The sequence below is a fragment of the Argiope bruennichi genome, chromosome X1, assembly GCF_947563725.1.
Source record: "Argiope bruennichi chromosome X1, qqArgBrue1.1, whole genome shotgun sequence".
NCBI classification, from domain to species: Eukaryota; Metazoa; Arthropoda; class Arachnida; order Araneae; family Araneidae; genus Argiope; species Argiope bruennichi.
The window spans coordinates 109,101,695-109,120,411 of record NC_079162.1 but is presented as its reverse complement, the minus strand read 5'-3'; the positions used below and the strand labels follow the sequence as shown (position 1 = coordinate 109,120,411).

Here is an 18,717-nt window from a genome sequence, read left to right as displayed (position 1 = left end):
TTTTTTTTTTTTTTTTTTTTTTTCAAATGTGCTCAGGGCCTTTCGTTTAAAGTTGTGCCTTCTAATTTTGCTGAAAACTTAGATCAGAGTAGTTTCTCTTCACCTGCTGAATTTGTCAAAGAAACTGCAAAGCAAAAAGCTTTGGATGTTGCAGGCAGTATTGAAGCAAAAGCAAAACAGGTATGCATTTCCAATTTAAGGCATTTTATCTGTTTTTAACAATATGGTACTCAAATACTTCAGTATATATCTGTCAGATCTGTTTTAAATCAGGAAACATTTTCAACAATTTTTAACATGTTATAACATTGAGGCAAAATATGAATGCAGCCTCAATATGATTTTTTTAAAAACTTTTATCATTAAGACTTAACTTTTAATAAAGAATACCTTTTTATCAATCATTTTACTTAGACCAAAAATTGCATGTGTGGTTTCCTGTTTTCTTTTTTTCCCCCTATCCTCTGCCTAGAAGATTTTTCATCTCTTAAAAAAGACAAGATTTTATGCGTTCATTTTTTTTTCTTTTTCTTTTTGACAAGTTTCTTTAGTTATAAGAAAAGGTACAGTCAGAAACAACAACAAAAAAAGAACACTTCTGTAACTTTGTAAATTTTTTTTATCGCTTCATTACAAAATTGGAGTTAATGGAAATGGCTGGAGGAGACAGATTTAATGCAATGGTCAAATCGATTAACCGAGCTAATTAACACGATAAATCAATTAATGCTTAATTAACTTCTATTTTGAATTTTTTTTCTCATTACGGAAACCGACATTTTTTGATAATTCGATTCAAGTTCCTTTTTATATATGTCTATCGAATTTCTTTCCGAAATTTTTTCCAGTTCTTGAGATATAATAATATCCTTTTGCTAAAAACTCCACCCGAATAGGGACTGTCCATTGGGGTCTGTCTATTATGTAGATCTCTGCTTGTCATTCTTATTAACTTGCAATTATTAGCTTGCTATTCTTATCTTAAAAGAGGATTTTTCTTTCATTTTTTTATTTATAAAAATTCGGAAAAGTATTCAAATGCAATTCAGATTTATCTTTATTGGTGATTTTTATGTACGTATGATTTTTCAAATTATAAATATTTTATTTATTTATTTATTTTTGAAAATTTAGGCATTTTTTTAAAAAAAATTTCAAATCAATTTCTCAGCTAGTCTCTTCAGTTGATTCCAGCCTAAGAAAATAAACGACATCAATTTTTATAGAGGATGAAATACGTTGTTTAACACTTGTTTTTATATATGAAATCGTTAATCTGTGAGATGCGAATACCGTAATGGCATTTTTAGCCAATGAAATTATTAAGCTTTATTAAAAGGAGGAAATTTTATTTTAAGGTTGAATTCCTATTGATAAATTCCTATTCAGAAGTATAGGAAGTTTATTAAGCTAACAAAAGTATTACACATTTAATCTTTACATAAAATTCGAATTATTTCAGTGCTATAAGCAAATGTTTATTTTTATAATGCAATTGCGACAGTAAAATTTTAAATTACGAATATATTACGGAAGTAAAAGCTAATTAGCTAGATGGAATTCAACTTACGTAATTAAAAAAGTTGTATGAGCGTAATATTTAGACTAAACATTTTTTACTTTTTCACGCAGAAACAATTTTTTACTTTTTCACGAACTATTACAGAAAGAATTATAGTCTGCAAATAAATTGATCCCTGAATTTTAGCAAATTTTCATATTTCAGACCACCCTTAGTTCAGAGGGGAGGGAGATGTGCTTTAATTATATCGGTGTACCTACGAGTACGATAATTTAAAAACGAGCGAATTAGAAGATTGGGATTTGTTATGTGGTCTTTACACCATAGCCTTTATTTTAAATCAAATTTTAGACGAAATCCGTCTAAAAGAAATTTATTTGTCAGCCTAAATCCATACGAGCATGATAACCGCAAATTAGCAGCTACTTTCGCCCCGGCTTTAGGCAAACAGAATAATTTAATGATCTGGACGACTCGACAGCATTGACGGGAAGAACTGTGATTGAGTCTTGAAGGCCTTCATCGGCCACGGCACATGCTATTATAAACAGGAGGTCGTCACACCGTTACTATACTCATCAGGGTAGCGAGAACTAACTACCAAACAGGAAGCTTCTCATTCGCATATCTGTGTTGCCCTCCACTGAATATAACAACATAATAAATAAAAATGCTAAATGGAGGAAAAATTGTGCAGGCTGAATCGCCAGATTTGTATATGTGTGCCAAATTTTGAAATTCTAGCTCTATCAAAATATAATGTCTGTTAATCTATTCTTGGGTATTCAAATGCGATTACTAAGAAAACAACATCCCAGAAACATGGAATTCGGCATTTTCCTAAGAACTCCAAAAATTTTTATTTGGAGGTTATTTTTATGGTAATTAATCGATTCAGCAAAAGAAATATTGTCAGTTGCAGTGGAAAAATTTCGAGTTAGTAGTTAATTAACTTGGTTGATTAGTTTACCGTTTGGAATAAACCTGTTATCTCAGATCATCTCCATCTATACCAGTGTTTTTTTTTTTTTTTTTTTTTTTTTTTTTTTTGAAGATATGATAATTAATAAAAGAAGTTATAGTGGTGTATTTTTTGCCGTTGTTGACGACTGTATATACAAGACTAGGCATTTTGTGTTTTTCAGTATAAATTTGCTTTAGAATATCATTACTGGGAATTTAAATGGTACATCACTTTTCTTGTCTTGCATTTATGTATACGGGAGAGAGAAAAATTAATAAGAAACTATCTTTGTATTTAATAGAATACTCGGCGTTTTATCTTATTACAATGCCATGTGCATTAAAGTGACATTACTTCAATGAAAACGTTTTATTCTGAAATTCCTTTATTTTTTTTATTTTGAATTTTAGACATTCGCTTTTGCTCTTCTTCTCTTTTTGTTCTTTTAGCACGACTTACCTCATCTTATCATTGCTGCTGATACAGTTGTTGTTTTAGATAATAAAATAATTGGGAAACCAAAATCTGAAGAAGATAATATAGATATATTGAAAAGGCAAGTACCTTTCATAGTTTCTTAAGTTATTTGCACTTATTTGAAAGCAAATGTTTTGTTTTGTGAAAGTATGCAAATTTAAAAGGGAGATCATTTAAATGCTTTGGAATACTATTAGTGTAAATTTTATTTAAAAATATTCTAAAATAAAATTCTTCAAATTTTAGTATAGTTATGGAACTATTAAATTTATATTCCATGAAACATTTATAATTGATTTATTATTTTGATTTAAAAAAGTTGCAAAATTTGTCTGATAATCACTTATTAAAAATGTTAAAAAAAGATTTCTCTGGGATCCCCCACCTCTTTTTCTTTCAGAATATAAAATGTTAATATCTATTTATTTTTCATTTAAGATAATCATTTCGTTTTATTTGCAAAATTTATTACTGCCCTGTAAGCTTTTGAATGTTCTTGTATCTATAATCATCTCCTATTATTTTTCCCTGTAAAAAATTGGAGTTTGATGATGATAAGCGTATTTTAATTGTTTAATTCATAATTTTTAACTATAATATTTTGTTATGTTTTTAACAATTTCTTTTGACAATTTTCAGAATATCGCCATTTAAATTTATATTACAACATTTGCGTGCAGTGTGTTTTCTAGAAATATTTTTCTTATATTTTGGGATATTTTAATAATATTGTTTCCTTTTAAATTTTTACTTTAATTATTTTTGGATTTTTAAGCTTTTGTTTCATTATTTTTATGAATGTATTTTCATGAGTAAAGAAACTAAGATATACATATGTATATCTAAGTGTGAATATGAGTTATCAATGATAAAGTTTGATAATGTTTCTTCTTTTTTACTTATTTCAATGTTTGATCATATTAAACAATCTTTCGGGCTACATTTGGTGAAGATGATGGACATTTCTGTTAGAATATTCAGTTAGCATGCCATTGCTTTTCTACTGGACTACACAATTTCAATAATCAAGACTTCATTTACTGTTCTGGGTGATAAAATTGTTACAAATCTTAAAAAACAAAAACAAATTAAGATGCATATGTGATTTGCTACTTTTCTAACTGACTCTAAATAAGAGCATATCCTGATTCAAATGTAAAACTGTCCTTCAGTTCATCCTAATTACTTTTTGCCATGTCTTCAGCTGTCATGTCATTGATTTAAAATTTCTTCCAATATTTTTTTCCAAAGTCTAACCAGATTTTATTTTCAGATATAATGGATGTGTATTGGCTTTTCAGATCATTATCTGATTTCATATATTTATTATATATTTTAGTTTTTGATTATATTGCTTATCTCTGCAATGTAGGATTGCTTTATGTCTCAGTTATTTTGAATTTCACTTCCTAAGATGATGTATTAAATAGTGATCACAACTTGTAATTATGCCATTCTATCAGCAGAAACCATTCATGTTTGATTTTGAAGTTTTTTATTATAATATCCCATGGTGTCATTTGGGAGGAAAATAAATTCCATCTTTGTGTGTATTTTATTCCATAGATGTGTGTATTTTATTAAATTTAAGCAAACTTTTGCATTTCCATTTAAATATTGGCTATACTAGGAGTTAGTATTTAAGAAAAATTTCAGATTGCATTACTATTTGAAAAAAGACTCTTCTGAGAATTTCTATATTTTCAATCTTTTCGAAAAAAAAAAAAAAAATCATGGTATAAAAGTGTTTTGTAATTTCAAATTATTTTTAAGCAGTAAATTTGATTAAAAAAATATTTGCTCTTATGGCAGTTATTTCTTAAAAAACATGAATTTCACAAATGTAATGAGACATGACTTGGGATATTGGAAATTGCGTTTTTATCACTTCCTTCTTTATAACAATGATAACAAAAACAAAACATTTTTTAATGATCTTTTTTTGAAATTTTAAAACAAATAATTAAAATATGATTTTATCTTTCGTTCCGGAAAGTCATGTAGGAAAGAATCTGTAGCCATTTTTTGACAAGCTCTTTTATCCTTTGAATTAGTTGATTTTTTTATAAACTTATGACGGTATTATTCTGAAATTTTTACCAGATATTTCCTCCTGTATTAAACATACTTAAGTGGAGTTGTCAACATTCGGCTCAAATATAAAGAATAATAATAAAATTGTATGGAAAATTTCAAATATTTATTTGTTCGAAGCTTTACCGATTTTTCATGCTTTAGTTCTCATGATTTATGGTAAACAAGCTTCTCGTTGTAGGATTTCATTCAAAATTTGATAGAAATATGCAATTTTTGTCTAAAGATCAAATGTGAAACTCCATACCTTCTAGCTAGTCATGTTCGCAAGCATATACTTATCGACTTGGGGTAGTCTAAAACATGATCAAAATCTCGCGATATAATTTTTTGACGATTAAAATATTTTATTTTCGAATGCGAAAAAGTAAAACTCCTTACTGCAGGGCGTTTTAGGAGTTTGAAATAGCTGCTCCCCCCCCCATTTTATTCCTGTTTTTATTCACTATAAACTTTAGGCTTTTTCTAAGAATAATTTCTGTGTAATATTTTGCTTTTTAGATATTACAACATTTGCGTGCAGTGTGTTTTCTAGAAATATTTTTCTTATATTTTGGGATATTTTAATAATATTGTTTCCTTTTAAATTTTTACTTTAATTATTTTTGGATTTTTAAGCTTTTGTTTCATTATTTTTATGAATGTATTTTGTCAAAATCTAAGGTCATTGCATTAGATACATACAAAAAGTTGCCTTTGTATTTTAATCAATAACATTTTATTCATTCATATAGTTAACATTATATAAATTCAGACTTTTTATAGAATTTCGTTTGTGTTTTTTCTTATTAAGTAAAGATCTTTACAAATCATTTCTACTACTATAATCAGTTATCGTATGCTCCAAACGCAATTCCGTTTGAAATGTTAGTAGAGTAGACTCTGTTACATGTATGGATCTTTTTTTCCTTTCACTTTAATATCCATTTAAAAAAATGAAATAAAATGTCTTAATCTAAAACTGGATTAAAGGTTGGATTTTAGCTATTCTTTTATTCCTGCCAGAGAATCTCTTTGTAAAATTAATTTGTCTTCTAAAGAAAATGAAAATTATGCTTTTCTGATGACTTTGGTTATTGCTACCTATCTTTAAAATTATTTGGTAGAAGTACATATAATTTAGAATAGTCATTTGCTTCTTCACTTGGCTTCAAATTTTTTATTGAGATTCTTTTCAGAAATTTCTAACTTATGAATTTAAAAATTAATAAAAAAATATATACTTTTATATTTAAAAAAAAGGTATAACTTTTATCTTGTTTATTGAGTACTTTAATCTTTACTTACAATAAGGATGTGCGTGTGTGTGTGGTCAGCTTTCCTTCATTATAATTTTTCCCTTTTTAAAACTTGTATTCTTTCATTATTCATAGTGATTATAAAAAATGGTAAGGCTCCTTATTGCATAAAATCTAATAGGATTAAATTATTTCTTTTATAGGTTGAGTGGAAGAAAACATTTAGTTTTCACTGGCATAGCACTAATCGTGTATGATAAAAAGAATGAAAACGGTAATTATAAAATTACAACCTCCAGTTAGTAAAGTAATTAGATTATATACATTATTTGAAAAAAGTTTTGTACTGTTGCAGAAGAGTATATATAGCTACTAAGTGATAAGATTGAGTTAGCCACCATTCTAATTCCATTCATAATAAATTCAAACAAAATGTGATATTCGAAAGTAAACAATTTGCTTGAAAAATCTAAATGTCTTTAAAAAAAGTGATTGTCTGCATACTAAAATATGGGAACTTCAAGATTTCTAAAGGCAAAACCCATTTTTGATGTCATGAATAAATGCAATATAGCAAAGTTAGATCTAAGTATAAATTTTGGTTTAATTTAATATTATAAAGACATACCAAATTTTTCTATAATGAATGATGTCCACAATAAGTTAGGTAGCTATATAACTTTCCCTAATAATTATCTAGTATAGAATAACTTTCCCTCGTATATTTTTTACTTAAGTGAGGCTTTCATGAATGCTTTGATTGTCTCATTGTATCGATTATTCCTTAATACTATTGAAAAATTCTGCAAAAATTTTAATTTATTTTGAGATAGAAATTTATATGTGTTTTAAATCCCTTCTAATCTAATTCGGTTTAAAAAGAATAACAATCTTCTGTTTTTCAGATGTTTGTACGAATTTTTTTTAATGAAAAAGAATCATTAATTTTTTAAATGAAATTTTACAATAATATTCATTGAATGGCCAAATTATTATGGTCAATTTACAGTTTTATGCAAAATGAGCTATTGCGTCACAGTGTTGCCTCTAGAGGGCGAGATAGCTACAAAAAAAGAAATGCAAGGCAAGCGAACCATCAGTTGCACTGTGTTACGCTCTGAGATATGGGCATAACATGTGACTTAACTAATTTTGAACGCGGAATGATTGTAGGCGCTCGAAGCGTCGGAACCAGTATCAGCAAAACGGCTGCTTTTGTGAATTGTTCGAGAGCAGCAGTGATTAATGTGCACAGAGAGTGGACTAACAAGCAGAAAACCGGGTCTCAACGTCAGACTTGTTATCGTCACAAGCTACTGAATGGTCGAGCTGAAAGGAGATTTGCCAGAGTTGTACACTCCAACCGAAGAGTAATAAATAATACGTAAAATAGCTTGGAATCTTAATGAAGGGGCAACTGTGAAAGTCTCTGAACAAACTGTGTGGCGCACATTACACCGTATAGGCTATGGGAGCCTACGACCTATTCGAAAGCCTCTGCTGTCAGCCTTGAACAAGAGCAGACGTCTCCAGTTTGCAAAGGCGCATATGGATTGGACAGTAGATGACTGGAAAAGAGTCATGTGGTCTGATGAATCGCATTTTCAACTACACCATGCAGGTGGCAGTGTTCGGATATGACGAAAATAGCACGAAAGCATGGACCCCCAACTGCATTACCATAATACTTCAAGCTGGTGGAGGCAATATTATAGTTTGGGGAATGTTTTTTTGACATTTCATGAGTCCTTTGATTACTCTGAAACAACGTCTGAATGTCCAAGGGTATTTCAGTGTTCTCGCAGATCTAGTACATCCTGTTATGTTAATGATGTAACCTGCCGGAGATGGATAGTTTCAGCAAGACAATGCTCCTTGTCATACAGCTGGTATTGTCCAAGTGTATTTCAGTGTTCTCGCAGATCTAGTACATCCTGTTATGTTAATGATGTAACCTGCCTGAGATGGATAGTTTCAGCAAGACAATGCTCCTTGTCATGCAGCTGGTATTGTCCAAGGGTATTTCAGTGTTCTCGCAGATCTAGTACATCCTGTTATGTTAATGATGTAACATGACGGAGATGGATATTTTCAGCAAGACAATGCTCCTTGTCATACAGCTGGTATTGTCATCAGATGGTTCGAAGAACATGAAGCTGACTTTACCTGCCTTCGTTGTCCCGCACAATCACCAAATCGCAATCTAATTGAGAATCTGTGGGACGAGATCGAACGGGGCATCAGAAAGCTGGATCCAGTGCCATCCAGTCTGAAGGTACTGGAAATTGCAGTTCATCGGATATGGGGTCAAATTCCTCCTACCACCTACCAACATCTCACAGAATCTATGCCAAGAAGAATGCGAGCAGTATTACGGACTAAAGGTGGTCCAACATTATATTGAGGAGGTGGTCATAATAATTTGGCCACTCACTGTATGTCTTAAAAAACTGGATTTACAAAGTTGTCATTGAATGATATCTGTGTAAGAGATGAAAGTTAATAATATTTAGAGTTAATGAAAACATTGATTTATAAAACTGCTTCTAAATGCGACCAAGGACTTTTCTTTTTTTTCATTTCGGTAAATACTGATTTTAGAATAAATGCTTATTTCAAAGGCAAAACAAGATTCAGTATTTTTAATTTCCTTCTTTTAGCAGTATTAATTTCAAAATTCGGTAATTTAACGATGGCTTTATTTTTGAATGCTTGCTTATAGCTTCGATTTTTGTCATTCTAAACGTGAATGCTCGTCATTTGAGAAATGTTATGAGCATTTAGTAAACATATTCATTATTATTCCTAATGCTTGACACTGGAACAGAAATTTGAAATTTTGTCATTTTTTTGATAGACGGTTTTCCAAAAATTAGTGGTAACATTTGGATCAATATCTATAAAAACAGCTTATATAAATAAATATATTTATAATTATATTATATCAATAATAAGTTAATTTCCAATAAGGACAGTACTTTTTTTAAAGTTTATAAATAATGTTCATTTCTTTTTCTTATGAATAAGTTTGGAATGCAGCTACTTTCAAAACAGAATATTAATTTTTAGAATTTCTCGTGGAAAAGAAAAAAAAGTTGTATAAATTATATATTTTCACGTGTATTGATAATGTTTCTAAATTTTAAAATATTTATAATAAATTTTTAGTTTTCTTTTGGGAATAAATTTAAAAATAATATTTTCCAGCAATTAATTACAACGTATTAAAATGAAAATTTTCAAAAATTACTATTGTGCTCAATGCAGCTGGAATTTATTGATTGGATTTCATAAAAAAGAATTGATTATTAAATAAATAATGTACTTTTACAGTGTCTGTATTCTTCTTGTAGTTTTTAATAATTTGAGTTCAATTATTTATTTATGAATTGTGCTTCTTCCAACGTCAAAATGAAAATCTTAAAGGGATATTTAATTTTAGAACTAGATACTTGGTAAACATTTTTTAATTCATTTTTGACATTTTTACTTCTGATTGTTTTGGAGTTATATTTCATGAAGTTCATATTTAGGTATTGTGCCTCGCTAAGATTGAAATTTTAGGAAACATTTTTCCCCGGCCCGAAGAAAAATCCAAAAATAGTAATATGTAAAATTTTAAATTTCAGAAAACAAACTGTTGAACTTTTGATACAATTTTATATAATAACGATTCTAAATTTCTTAATGATCGAGGCGCTTTTTCTTCTCAAATAGTTTGTTATAAATTCAGTTTTGAGAATATCGTCCAGCCTTTGTTACAGTCACATAATCATTAAGTACATAATGCATATTGTGTATACATCGGGAAAAGTCGGTATTGGTGAACAATTAGGCTAATCCTTGAACGCTTTAATTTTTTCAACCTCTTATTTAAATGGTGGTGGAATTAAAGGCAAATGGGATGGAAATGTTGATGATACATCTTCTGGAAACTTACACAAAATCAACTGCTTTGTCGTGGATCTTTTTTACTTGCTTTTTCAAGAAATAAATGTCAAGAACATTCTTCAAACCTTGGAAATGATAACGAAACTAGTAACATTAACTGCCAATGGGTAAACTCACAGATGCCCTAAAATAGGATACTGAACCTTTTAATCGTTCATCTTTTCGTGATTCATCTTAATATTTTTTTCATTTTCCTACCTATTTTCTAGATGTCTTAAGAATCTGAAGTAAATCCCTTTTGACTATTCATCATGTTACTTCAGTACACTAAGTTTCATAGAAGTTTTGATTTTAAATTATTGAGCAGGACTAGTGATACCTTTAATTTATCAAAGAGACATATAAATGATAAAATATGTGTTTCAAATATGTTAGTAGGTCTGTAACAGCTGAATTTCTTTACTTAGTGTAAGTAAATATAATTAATGTGTCCTATCTGGATCCTATAGCATGTTGCTATAAAGGGTTAATTTTTCTGTTGACATTTATTTTCTGTTTGAATTTAGTATATCAAACTAATTTAAATGCTCTGCTTTTTTTCTTTGAAATAAATATAATTTTACTACTAGAATGAAAAAGTTAATTGTGTATGATTTCTAAGTTAGTAATTGTAATAAACTGATTATATTAATTTATCGCAGGTTGTAAACACTGGTCTTTTTTTTTTTTTTTTTTTTTTTTTTTTTACTAAATGAACTTACTTACTTCGTCCACTGCAAGCATGCAAAGCCTTATCCAATGCACCCTGTATCTTCGAATATTTTTTGTAAGAATTAACTCTGCATTTTGCTTAATGTTTTGATTATTTTAAAAGTGTGTTTCCCTATTGTATAAAGTGTATGATTGTAAGTTTTCTACAAATAAGACATGGTAAGGTTTAAAATGTGTACAAAATTTTTATACTTTTTTTTTCTGTAATAAATTTTAAAACGTGTTGTACAGAACAAACATTTATAAAGCACTGACTGATACTGAGGGGTTTGAAAATATGAATTCAGTAAAGATGTTTGTGGTTGTATAGAAGTAGATTAGAAGTAACCGTTTATAGAACGCCTGCTTATCCTGCTTTTTGCTATCCAGTCTGCTCAACACCTTATTTGATAGAATTATTGACAATCAGGTATATATTTTTCTTGTGTATTGCCAAAATATTGGCATGCCTTTTTTTCAACCACAAAACAGTATTATTAGCAAATTGATTTTATCTAGACCAGTATATGATTATGTATGAAAAAGATTTGTCCAGTTATAAAAACTTGTATAGAAGTAATAAAATAGAAGAGAAAGGGTTACAATTTTCAATCAGGAATGACCGAAAGCATTAACTGTTATTTCTATTGTATAATATTACAATAAATTTCGGTTGGGTTTTATGTGTAATCTAGTATTTATTGCATATTCGTAATTGACAATAATTATTGTAGCAATTTCAAGTATTTTTTTTAGATATTCAGTTATTTTTATTGTCCTTTTATAGATCCTTTCAAGTACCATATCAGAACATTACATGATGAAACAGATGTTCATATGGCGCCATTACCAACAGATGTAATAGAAGCCTATGTGAAGACTGGTGAACCAGCGTAAGTCTGTTTATAAGTCAAATTTTTAGAGAGATGTTTTGCATTTTTTTGTGCAATTTTTTATTGCGATTTTGCTAAAAAATGTTGTAATCTTCTCTATATTATTGAGTACAAAATTTAGTGCTGCCAAAAAATGAAAATTTTATATCCATGTGAACACCAATTGTTGTTTTTATTAAACTTAAATAAACAAAGCTTATCTTTCCTCCTAACATTATTTTATTAAACAGTGAAACTTTTCAAAAATTGACGGATAATGCTACAAAAAAGAAAATGTAAGGTGTTAATTACCAATTTTACGATATTGATCGACTTAATTAGGTAATTAATCATATAAAGTGTTCAAAATACCCTTCCATGGCCATAAATATTCATCATAAACCTATATACTAAATTGCAATGTTGCATAGAAGAGAGTTCAGAATTTTATGAGATTTATTAAAATTTGCAGGTGATTGTTTTTTAAACCTCATCCTCTGTAGTTGCTTTAAAGTAGTGACTTCTGTCAATAAAACTGGAAAGAAATTTTGTAGCTATATCATTTGAGAATGATAAACTTTGAAAGTAAAAACAGCCTTCTTCCATTTTGAGAATTCCGAAAGTAGAGATATGCGCTGGCATAATTATTTTATTGCTGTTTTAGATGATCTTATATTTGTGTCTCGTATGTCTGATGAATGCATTTTGATTATTCTTAATTTTGACTTTCTCTATTGAGCATTTATTATATTTTTTCCAGTTATATGTTGATTCAGACCTGCATGTGCATTCGATCAAGTGTTATGATTATGAGGATAATTTTGATAATTATATGATAGAAATTGTGCTACCGATGTAAAAATGTAAAGTCAAATGCATAAAAGAAAAATCAATTAAAAATAAGTTTTTTTGTATTAATGATTTGATTAAATAGATTTTATTCTTTGACATGTTATCATCATTACATCATCTAATATTTTAATTTATAAAGTATTCAAATCACTTTTGTGTTTGGTATTTTCTCTTCTTATTTTTTACAGAAATTCTGAAAAAATTTCTGGAAAAATAACTAAATCATTTCCTAAACTTTCCTACAAAGAATATGAAATGGAACTAATTCTTAAACTTTTAATTCATAATAGCTCACCAGTTGATATCTTCAGTGCAAATAAGAATTGAATAAAAATAATGAAAAAATCTCATATTATTATGATATTTAATTCATCCATTATTAGAAAAGTAGTAGTCATTGCTTCCATAAATTTAAAAAAATGTCGATTAATTTTTTACTCTTTGTGTATTCACTTTAAAATCCGATCAATACATTCTCTCCTATTTGTTAATTTTTTTTTTTTTTTTTAAATTTAAGACACTTTATATTTAATAACTGTTTCATAGTTTCAGAAAGTGTTATACTCAAAATATGGTGTCTCACACACTTACAGTACTTTTTATCTACAATATTATCTATATTTGTAAAACAACAAAAATTGCTCTAATTGCATTTTATTCCATCAGTATAAAACATACAGCAGAAATCGCAGAAATATTTCAAATTTTGTTCTTATTTTTAATATATGCATAACTAAATTAATAAACATTCTCAGTTTGCAAGATACAAAATTGGTATGAAATAAGAAGATAAATGTAAAACATTTATAGTAAATCTGATAAAATCATTAGATTTTACTTCATAATGCAATGTTGACTTTCAATATCTTAATTACCTTGTAAGGATTTTACTACAGGTTATATATAGTTATCAATTAATGCATTGAAAGTTTTAAAAGCCTAAGAGATGGCTAGAAACTCTCAAGCCTAAACTGGCTAAAACTTTTTATGAACAAAGTTAATTAATGTCAACTCTTTACGTACAGAATATTTGTCACCTTTTATTGTGTATTCTCACTTTACTAGCCAGTCACATCAGCGTAAGAATTGAGCCCAATTCTGTTTCAGTCAGTTTGAAATTTAGAACATTTTTATTTCATTGCGATGATTAAATTTTTAGAGCCAAATTCATTAATTAAAATACACGAATTTGGAAGGATAGCATTAACGAATGGAACATGTGATATGGGAGGAAGGACTTGCCTTATTTGCCTGTGTTATAAAGCTGTAATTATTATAAATTTTATAAGATCTCTATGTGTAAAATCTTCTTGTTCCCTTTACACTAATAAAGCATTGTACCTAAAAAAAGTCCCTAATATATGTTTAAACAAATGTGTTGAAGGATTAATAAAAAATTAAAATGTTGTTATTTTCAACAAAAATACAAATAACTTAATATATTAAAGCATGCGAGTACAATTAACATCTGTCATTGACATTTAGTTTCATTTGTACAGTTTTCAGAAGTATGCTTCCTAAAAACATTTTAAAGCATACGTTTCCAAATCAAATGGAAAATTTTGGCAAAATGCAGAAAAGACTGCTGAAATGCATTCAGATATCTACTGAGGGCTATCCAACACAATAGTTTCCATAAATATTTAACGATAATCAAAAATGTGATGATTCGTGTAAATAGAAATATTGCTTTGCACTTCTGCAATTGCATGGATGAGGGTTAAAATTGAGTAGGTTATATTAATTTTGTGTAAAACAATTAACCAACCATACAACTCTATTTGCTCTCTCTTGCAATATGATCCCTGAAATAAATCCTAGTCACTGTCATGAATTTCACTCTTTAGGAGGTATTATTAAGTGATCTAAATCATTATTTTTCTCATTTTGTATTTCTTAAAAAAATATATAATTCTGCCTTTTTGTATAATCTAGTTAATAAAATCATAAATGAAGCGTGGAAAAGTAAGGTGAATTGATATACAGTTTATGCTAAATTGAACTAGACTTCATATTCAATTGGAAATTATATATTTTTTAAAAAATCAGAGTGAATGAAAACTTATAGCTGTCTTATACTACATAGCAGCGACTGCTAAATGTTTCACTTTAAATGCTTATGAAATATAATTCTTAGCTTATTTTAGCAGAAATTATGTTTTGGTCTCAATGGCTTATATGAAGCCCCGAGAGTAATCAAACGAAAAGAAAAGTATGAAAGATATAAGTATGTAGATGGCAGTTGAATATGTAAGAATTTTTCCAAGTTGAAAATTTATTATGCAGCAATGAAAATTTGTGAAGACCATGAAATAGCAATATTTTTTTACGAGTGGAAATCATATTTTCAAAATGTAGGATTTATTATTTCGATTTTGATGTATAAAGAACCAGTTGCCATCGATTTTGGCGAAAATGGAATCCATGCAGTTGAATGGATTTTAGTGGATAGATTTACAATGCTTTACTTTTTTGTATCGAAATAATTTTTTTTTTATCATGTTTGAAAGTGCTATATTTACTATTGCTTAGCAGTTTTTATATTTCGGGAAATCTGCATTCATATAAGAAATAGTTGCTATTTCTTTGTTAACACCCTTTTTTGAAATATAATAATATGTAAAGCATTTTTCATATTAATCTGTAATTGCAGAAGCTTATTTTAAAAAAAACTAATATTTAATATTTAGAAAGTTTATATTTAAATAAAGTTTTATATTAAGTATTATATTATTAAAACAATGTAAAATTTTGTCATTATTTTGTCTTCATTGGAATAATACATATGTAAAATGTATTGTTTTTAAATTAATGTAGTAAATCGTCGTGTAACTGATCTTTGAAATCTTATGTGTTATTAGTAAGATAGTTTGGCCATTTATGTATGCTATGTTTTCTGTCATGTCTTATAAAGATATCTATCCAAAATATAGAGAAATGTGATTTAATCAATAGATTATTCAGTAATGTAGATAATAAATTTAAAATTTGTTTTAATAAAAATTCACATTCTTAAATGTTGAAATTCTATTGCATCTTATATTATGGTCATTGTGTGCTTAATCTCGAATTTTAAAATTCGCTTATTGTTTTAGGAATAAAGCTGGTGGTTATGCAATTCAAGGTTTGGCATCAACATTTATTGAAGGAATTAAAGGAGATTATTTCAATGTTGTTGGCTTACCAGCTTGCAAGCTTGCTAAAGAGATTTATGACTTATGTAAATCCAGTTTATTGTGAGATTAAAATTTTTCTTAACTTTTTTTTGCATTGTTAGTGTGTACAATGTGTGCAATAAGTTTTATATGGCATAATTTTTATAGTGGTAAAACTTTTCTCTATTACAATTCCTTTGTAACAAGAGGAGGAAAGTCCTTAACATTAAGTACTGATTCATAAAAAAGAAAATTAAAAAAAAAGCAAGCGAAGATGTAATTGATGATTGACAAAAAGTTTATCTTGTTTAATAATTGACAATTAGATGATAAAGTTTTCTTATTTTTGGAATTGTTTCAAAAATTTCTTGGAATTGTTGTATATTGCACTTAAATATTCTAATCAATGATTATCCAAAAGGTATACTATTATTATATTATATCTTATCCGGAATTCAATTTTCCAACTCGTGGCGTCCTTTTATTAGGCAAATTGGTGCTGGTAAAAAAACCTGTCACAATTTATTGATCACAATCAGTTGCTCAGACGTAAAAATAATGATTTTTCATTCTGTTATCTTCAACCTAATCAATCAAAATATATGTATTTGTTGAAAAATCATTTCCAAGATTAATCCAGGTTACTTCATCCAACCTCACTACCTCTATTTCTTATTTAAAAGAGGAAATCATTGTCTTCAGCTTCCTCGCTCGTTTTTTCCCCCCTTTTTTTGACGCGATTTTTCTTTTTAGATTCCTTAAAGATGTCAGTTGCTGATTTGTCATAAAATAAGGAACATTATTGACAGCTTCTACTTTCTTACATTTAATGTCACTTCCACTCATGTATTAAATTTTTCTAAATGAATGAAAAATATAGGCTTTTATTGCATTAAAAGACTTTCCCACTTTCCCCATAACGAAAAGTGTTTGGGAAAATCGAGAACCTTAACTTATTTCTCAAGAGAAAGTCAAAAAATGAAAATTATATCTTTTAATCATTAGATTCCGTAAATACAAGATATATATAATTTAGCAAATAACTGATGTATGAACTGAATAATGACAATTAGGAAAAATCTTTTTAATACGCTTACAACTAAAGTCGGCAAACGTTAGAAAATTACTCTAAACAAAGTGTTTTTCATCTTCCTCTAGAGTTCTTAAAGATGGCAGGCACACATATCCCAACTCACCAAAGCTTCGCCGATGCTTCAGTTTTATTTAATCATTTGTCAACCAGAAGTTTTGAATTTGAAAGAGATAATATAGACAGCAATATTTAACTACAAAGGAAACTAAAAGTTATATGATCCAAAAAAAGAATTAACAAATATCATTGATTATAAATTGAAGATCGAGAGGTGGAATTTTTTTTCCCACAAATTTGAATTTGTTGATTATATACAATTGAAGCCGAAAAAAGTATGAAATTGTAATGGAAGTTTTTTTTTTTTTTTCTAGTGTTGATCTTTTGTTGTTTCTTATAAAAAATTGAATTGTGTTAGAAATTTTGTAAGCTTCAATAATTTCTAAGTTGTGACAACTTGAGAGTAATTTGGAAGAACTTTTGCATAAACTATTGCCTTTATTCACATTTTGAATTTTTCCCCCTGCTATTGTCAAAAGTTATTGAAATTTTGAAAATGGTGGTCATTTTACATCATATTCACATATTTAAAGTAGTCTAATTACAAAAGCTACAATTTTTTTCTGTTATTTGCAGAGACATTATAACTGTATGATATTGAGAAGTGGGCTTTCACTGGCCAATCCAATTCCTGTGGGGTGGATTAAAATGTAGAATTTGAGCTAGATCACAATTCCCCACATCAGTAGTAGGAGCTAGATCACAATTCCCCACATCAGTAGTAGGAGCTAGATCACAATTCCCCACATCAGTAGTAGGAGCTAGATCACAATTCCCCACATCAGTAGTAGATATATCTATATTCTCTCTCTCTTCTTTTTTTACAAGAATAAACTGAGGCCATCATTGCAAAAAAGAAGGTTGAGGCCATCATTGCAAAAAAGAAGGTTCTGTTTCTTACTAGCAGTTGATGTTTCTACAAGATAAGCAACTCATTAAGATATTTGGATGTTTTTAACTGTGCATTGTATTTCAAATTATACAATATTACAATTTCAGTATTTGTGCTTATAATGTGAATATGTAATAAATTTTTATAAGATATGATATGATACATAATTTACTACAAATTAAATCATGTACTTAATTTATAACTATGCTGGGGGGAATTAGCATATTCTGAACTTTTAATTATTCAGCATGATTGTTTGAGGATTCAAGTTTAAATAATATTAATGTGTTGAAAATTCCTCACTGTTGTGTTTCTTCTAGAGAGCAACTGAAAATTACCTTGTTGCAATGCGCGTTTCTTTCAGGATCTTAACTTTTTTTATGTTGTCCTACACATAATACTCTTTACATGAACGAAGTTCTAGGGCAGTTCTTCCAGCCTTTTTGGAGAAATTAAAAAAAAAAAAAACGTGTAAAGTCAAAAGCGTATGTATGTTCTTTCTCTTTACATTTATCTATCTATCTGTCTGTCTGTTCCTTTTTCTCTTTCCTTTCTTTCTTACTGTTTTTCTCTTTCTTTCTTTTTCTGTTTCTTTTCCTCTTTCTTTCTCAGTTTTTCTTTCTCCTTCTCTCTCTCTCTCTCTCTCACACACACTCACTCACTCACCTCACTTTCTATCTTTTTCGCTTCCTCTCTCTCTTTCTCTCACCTCACTTTCTAACTTTTTCGCTTCCTCTCTCTCTCTCATTTTCTTTTTTCTTCCTTTCTCCCTTTCTTTCGTTCATTCTCTCTTTATTTGTCTCTCTCTCTCTCTCTCTCTCTCTCTTTATTTCTCTTTTTTCTTTTATTCTCTGTTTCTT

At 28.5% G+C, this 18,717-nt stretch overlaps 1 protein-coding gene across 1 annotated transcript in view; it reads left to right on the top strand.

Annotated features, from left to right (window-relative positions):
- Positions 1 to 15,924, top strand: part of LOC129959543 (dTTP/UTP pyrophosphatase-like) — a 35,363-nt gene extending 19,439 nt beyond the window's left edge. Inside the window, exons 3-7 of the mRNA XM_056072423.1 lie at positions 37 to 180; positions 2,936 to 3,042; positions 6,499 to 6,569; positions 11,724 to 11,829; positions 15,756 to 15,924. Coding sequence (XP_055928398.1) covers positions 37 to 180; positions 2,936 to 3,042; positions 6,499 to 6,569; positions 11,724 to 11,829; positions 15,756 to 15,900 — 573 coding nt within the window. The 3' untranslated portion in view covers positions 15,901 to 15,924. The remainder of the gene's footprint in view (positions 1 to 36; positions 181 to 2,935; positions 3,043 to 6,498; positions 6,570 to 11,723; positions 11,830 to 15,755) is intronic.
- The last annotated feature ends 2,793 nt before the right edge of the window (positions 15,925 to 18,717 follow it).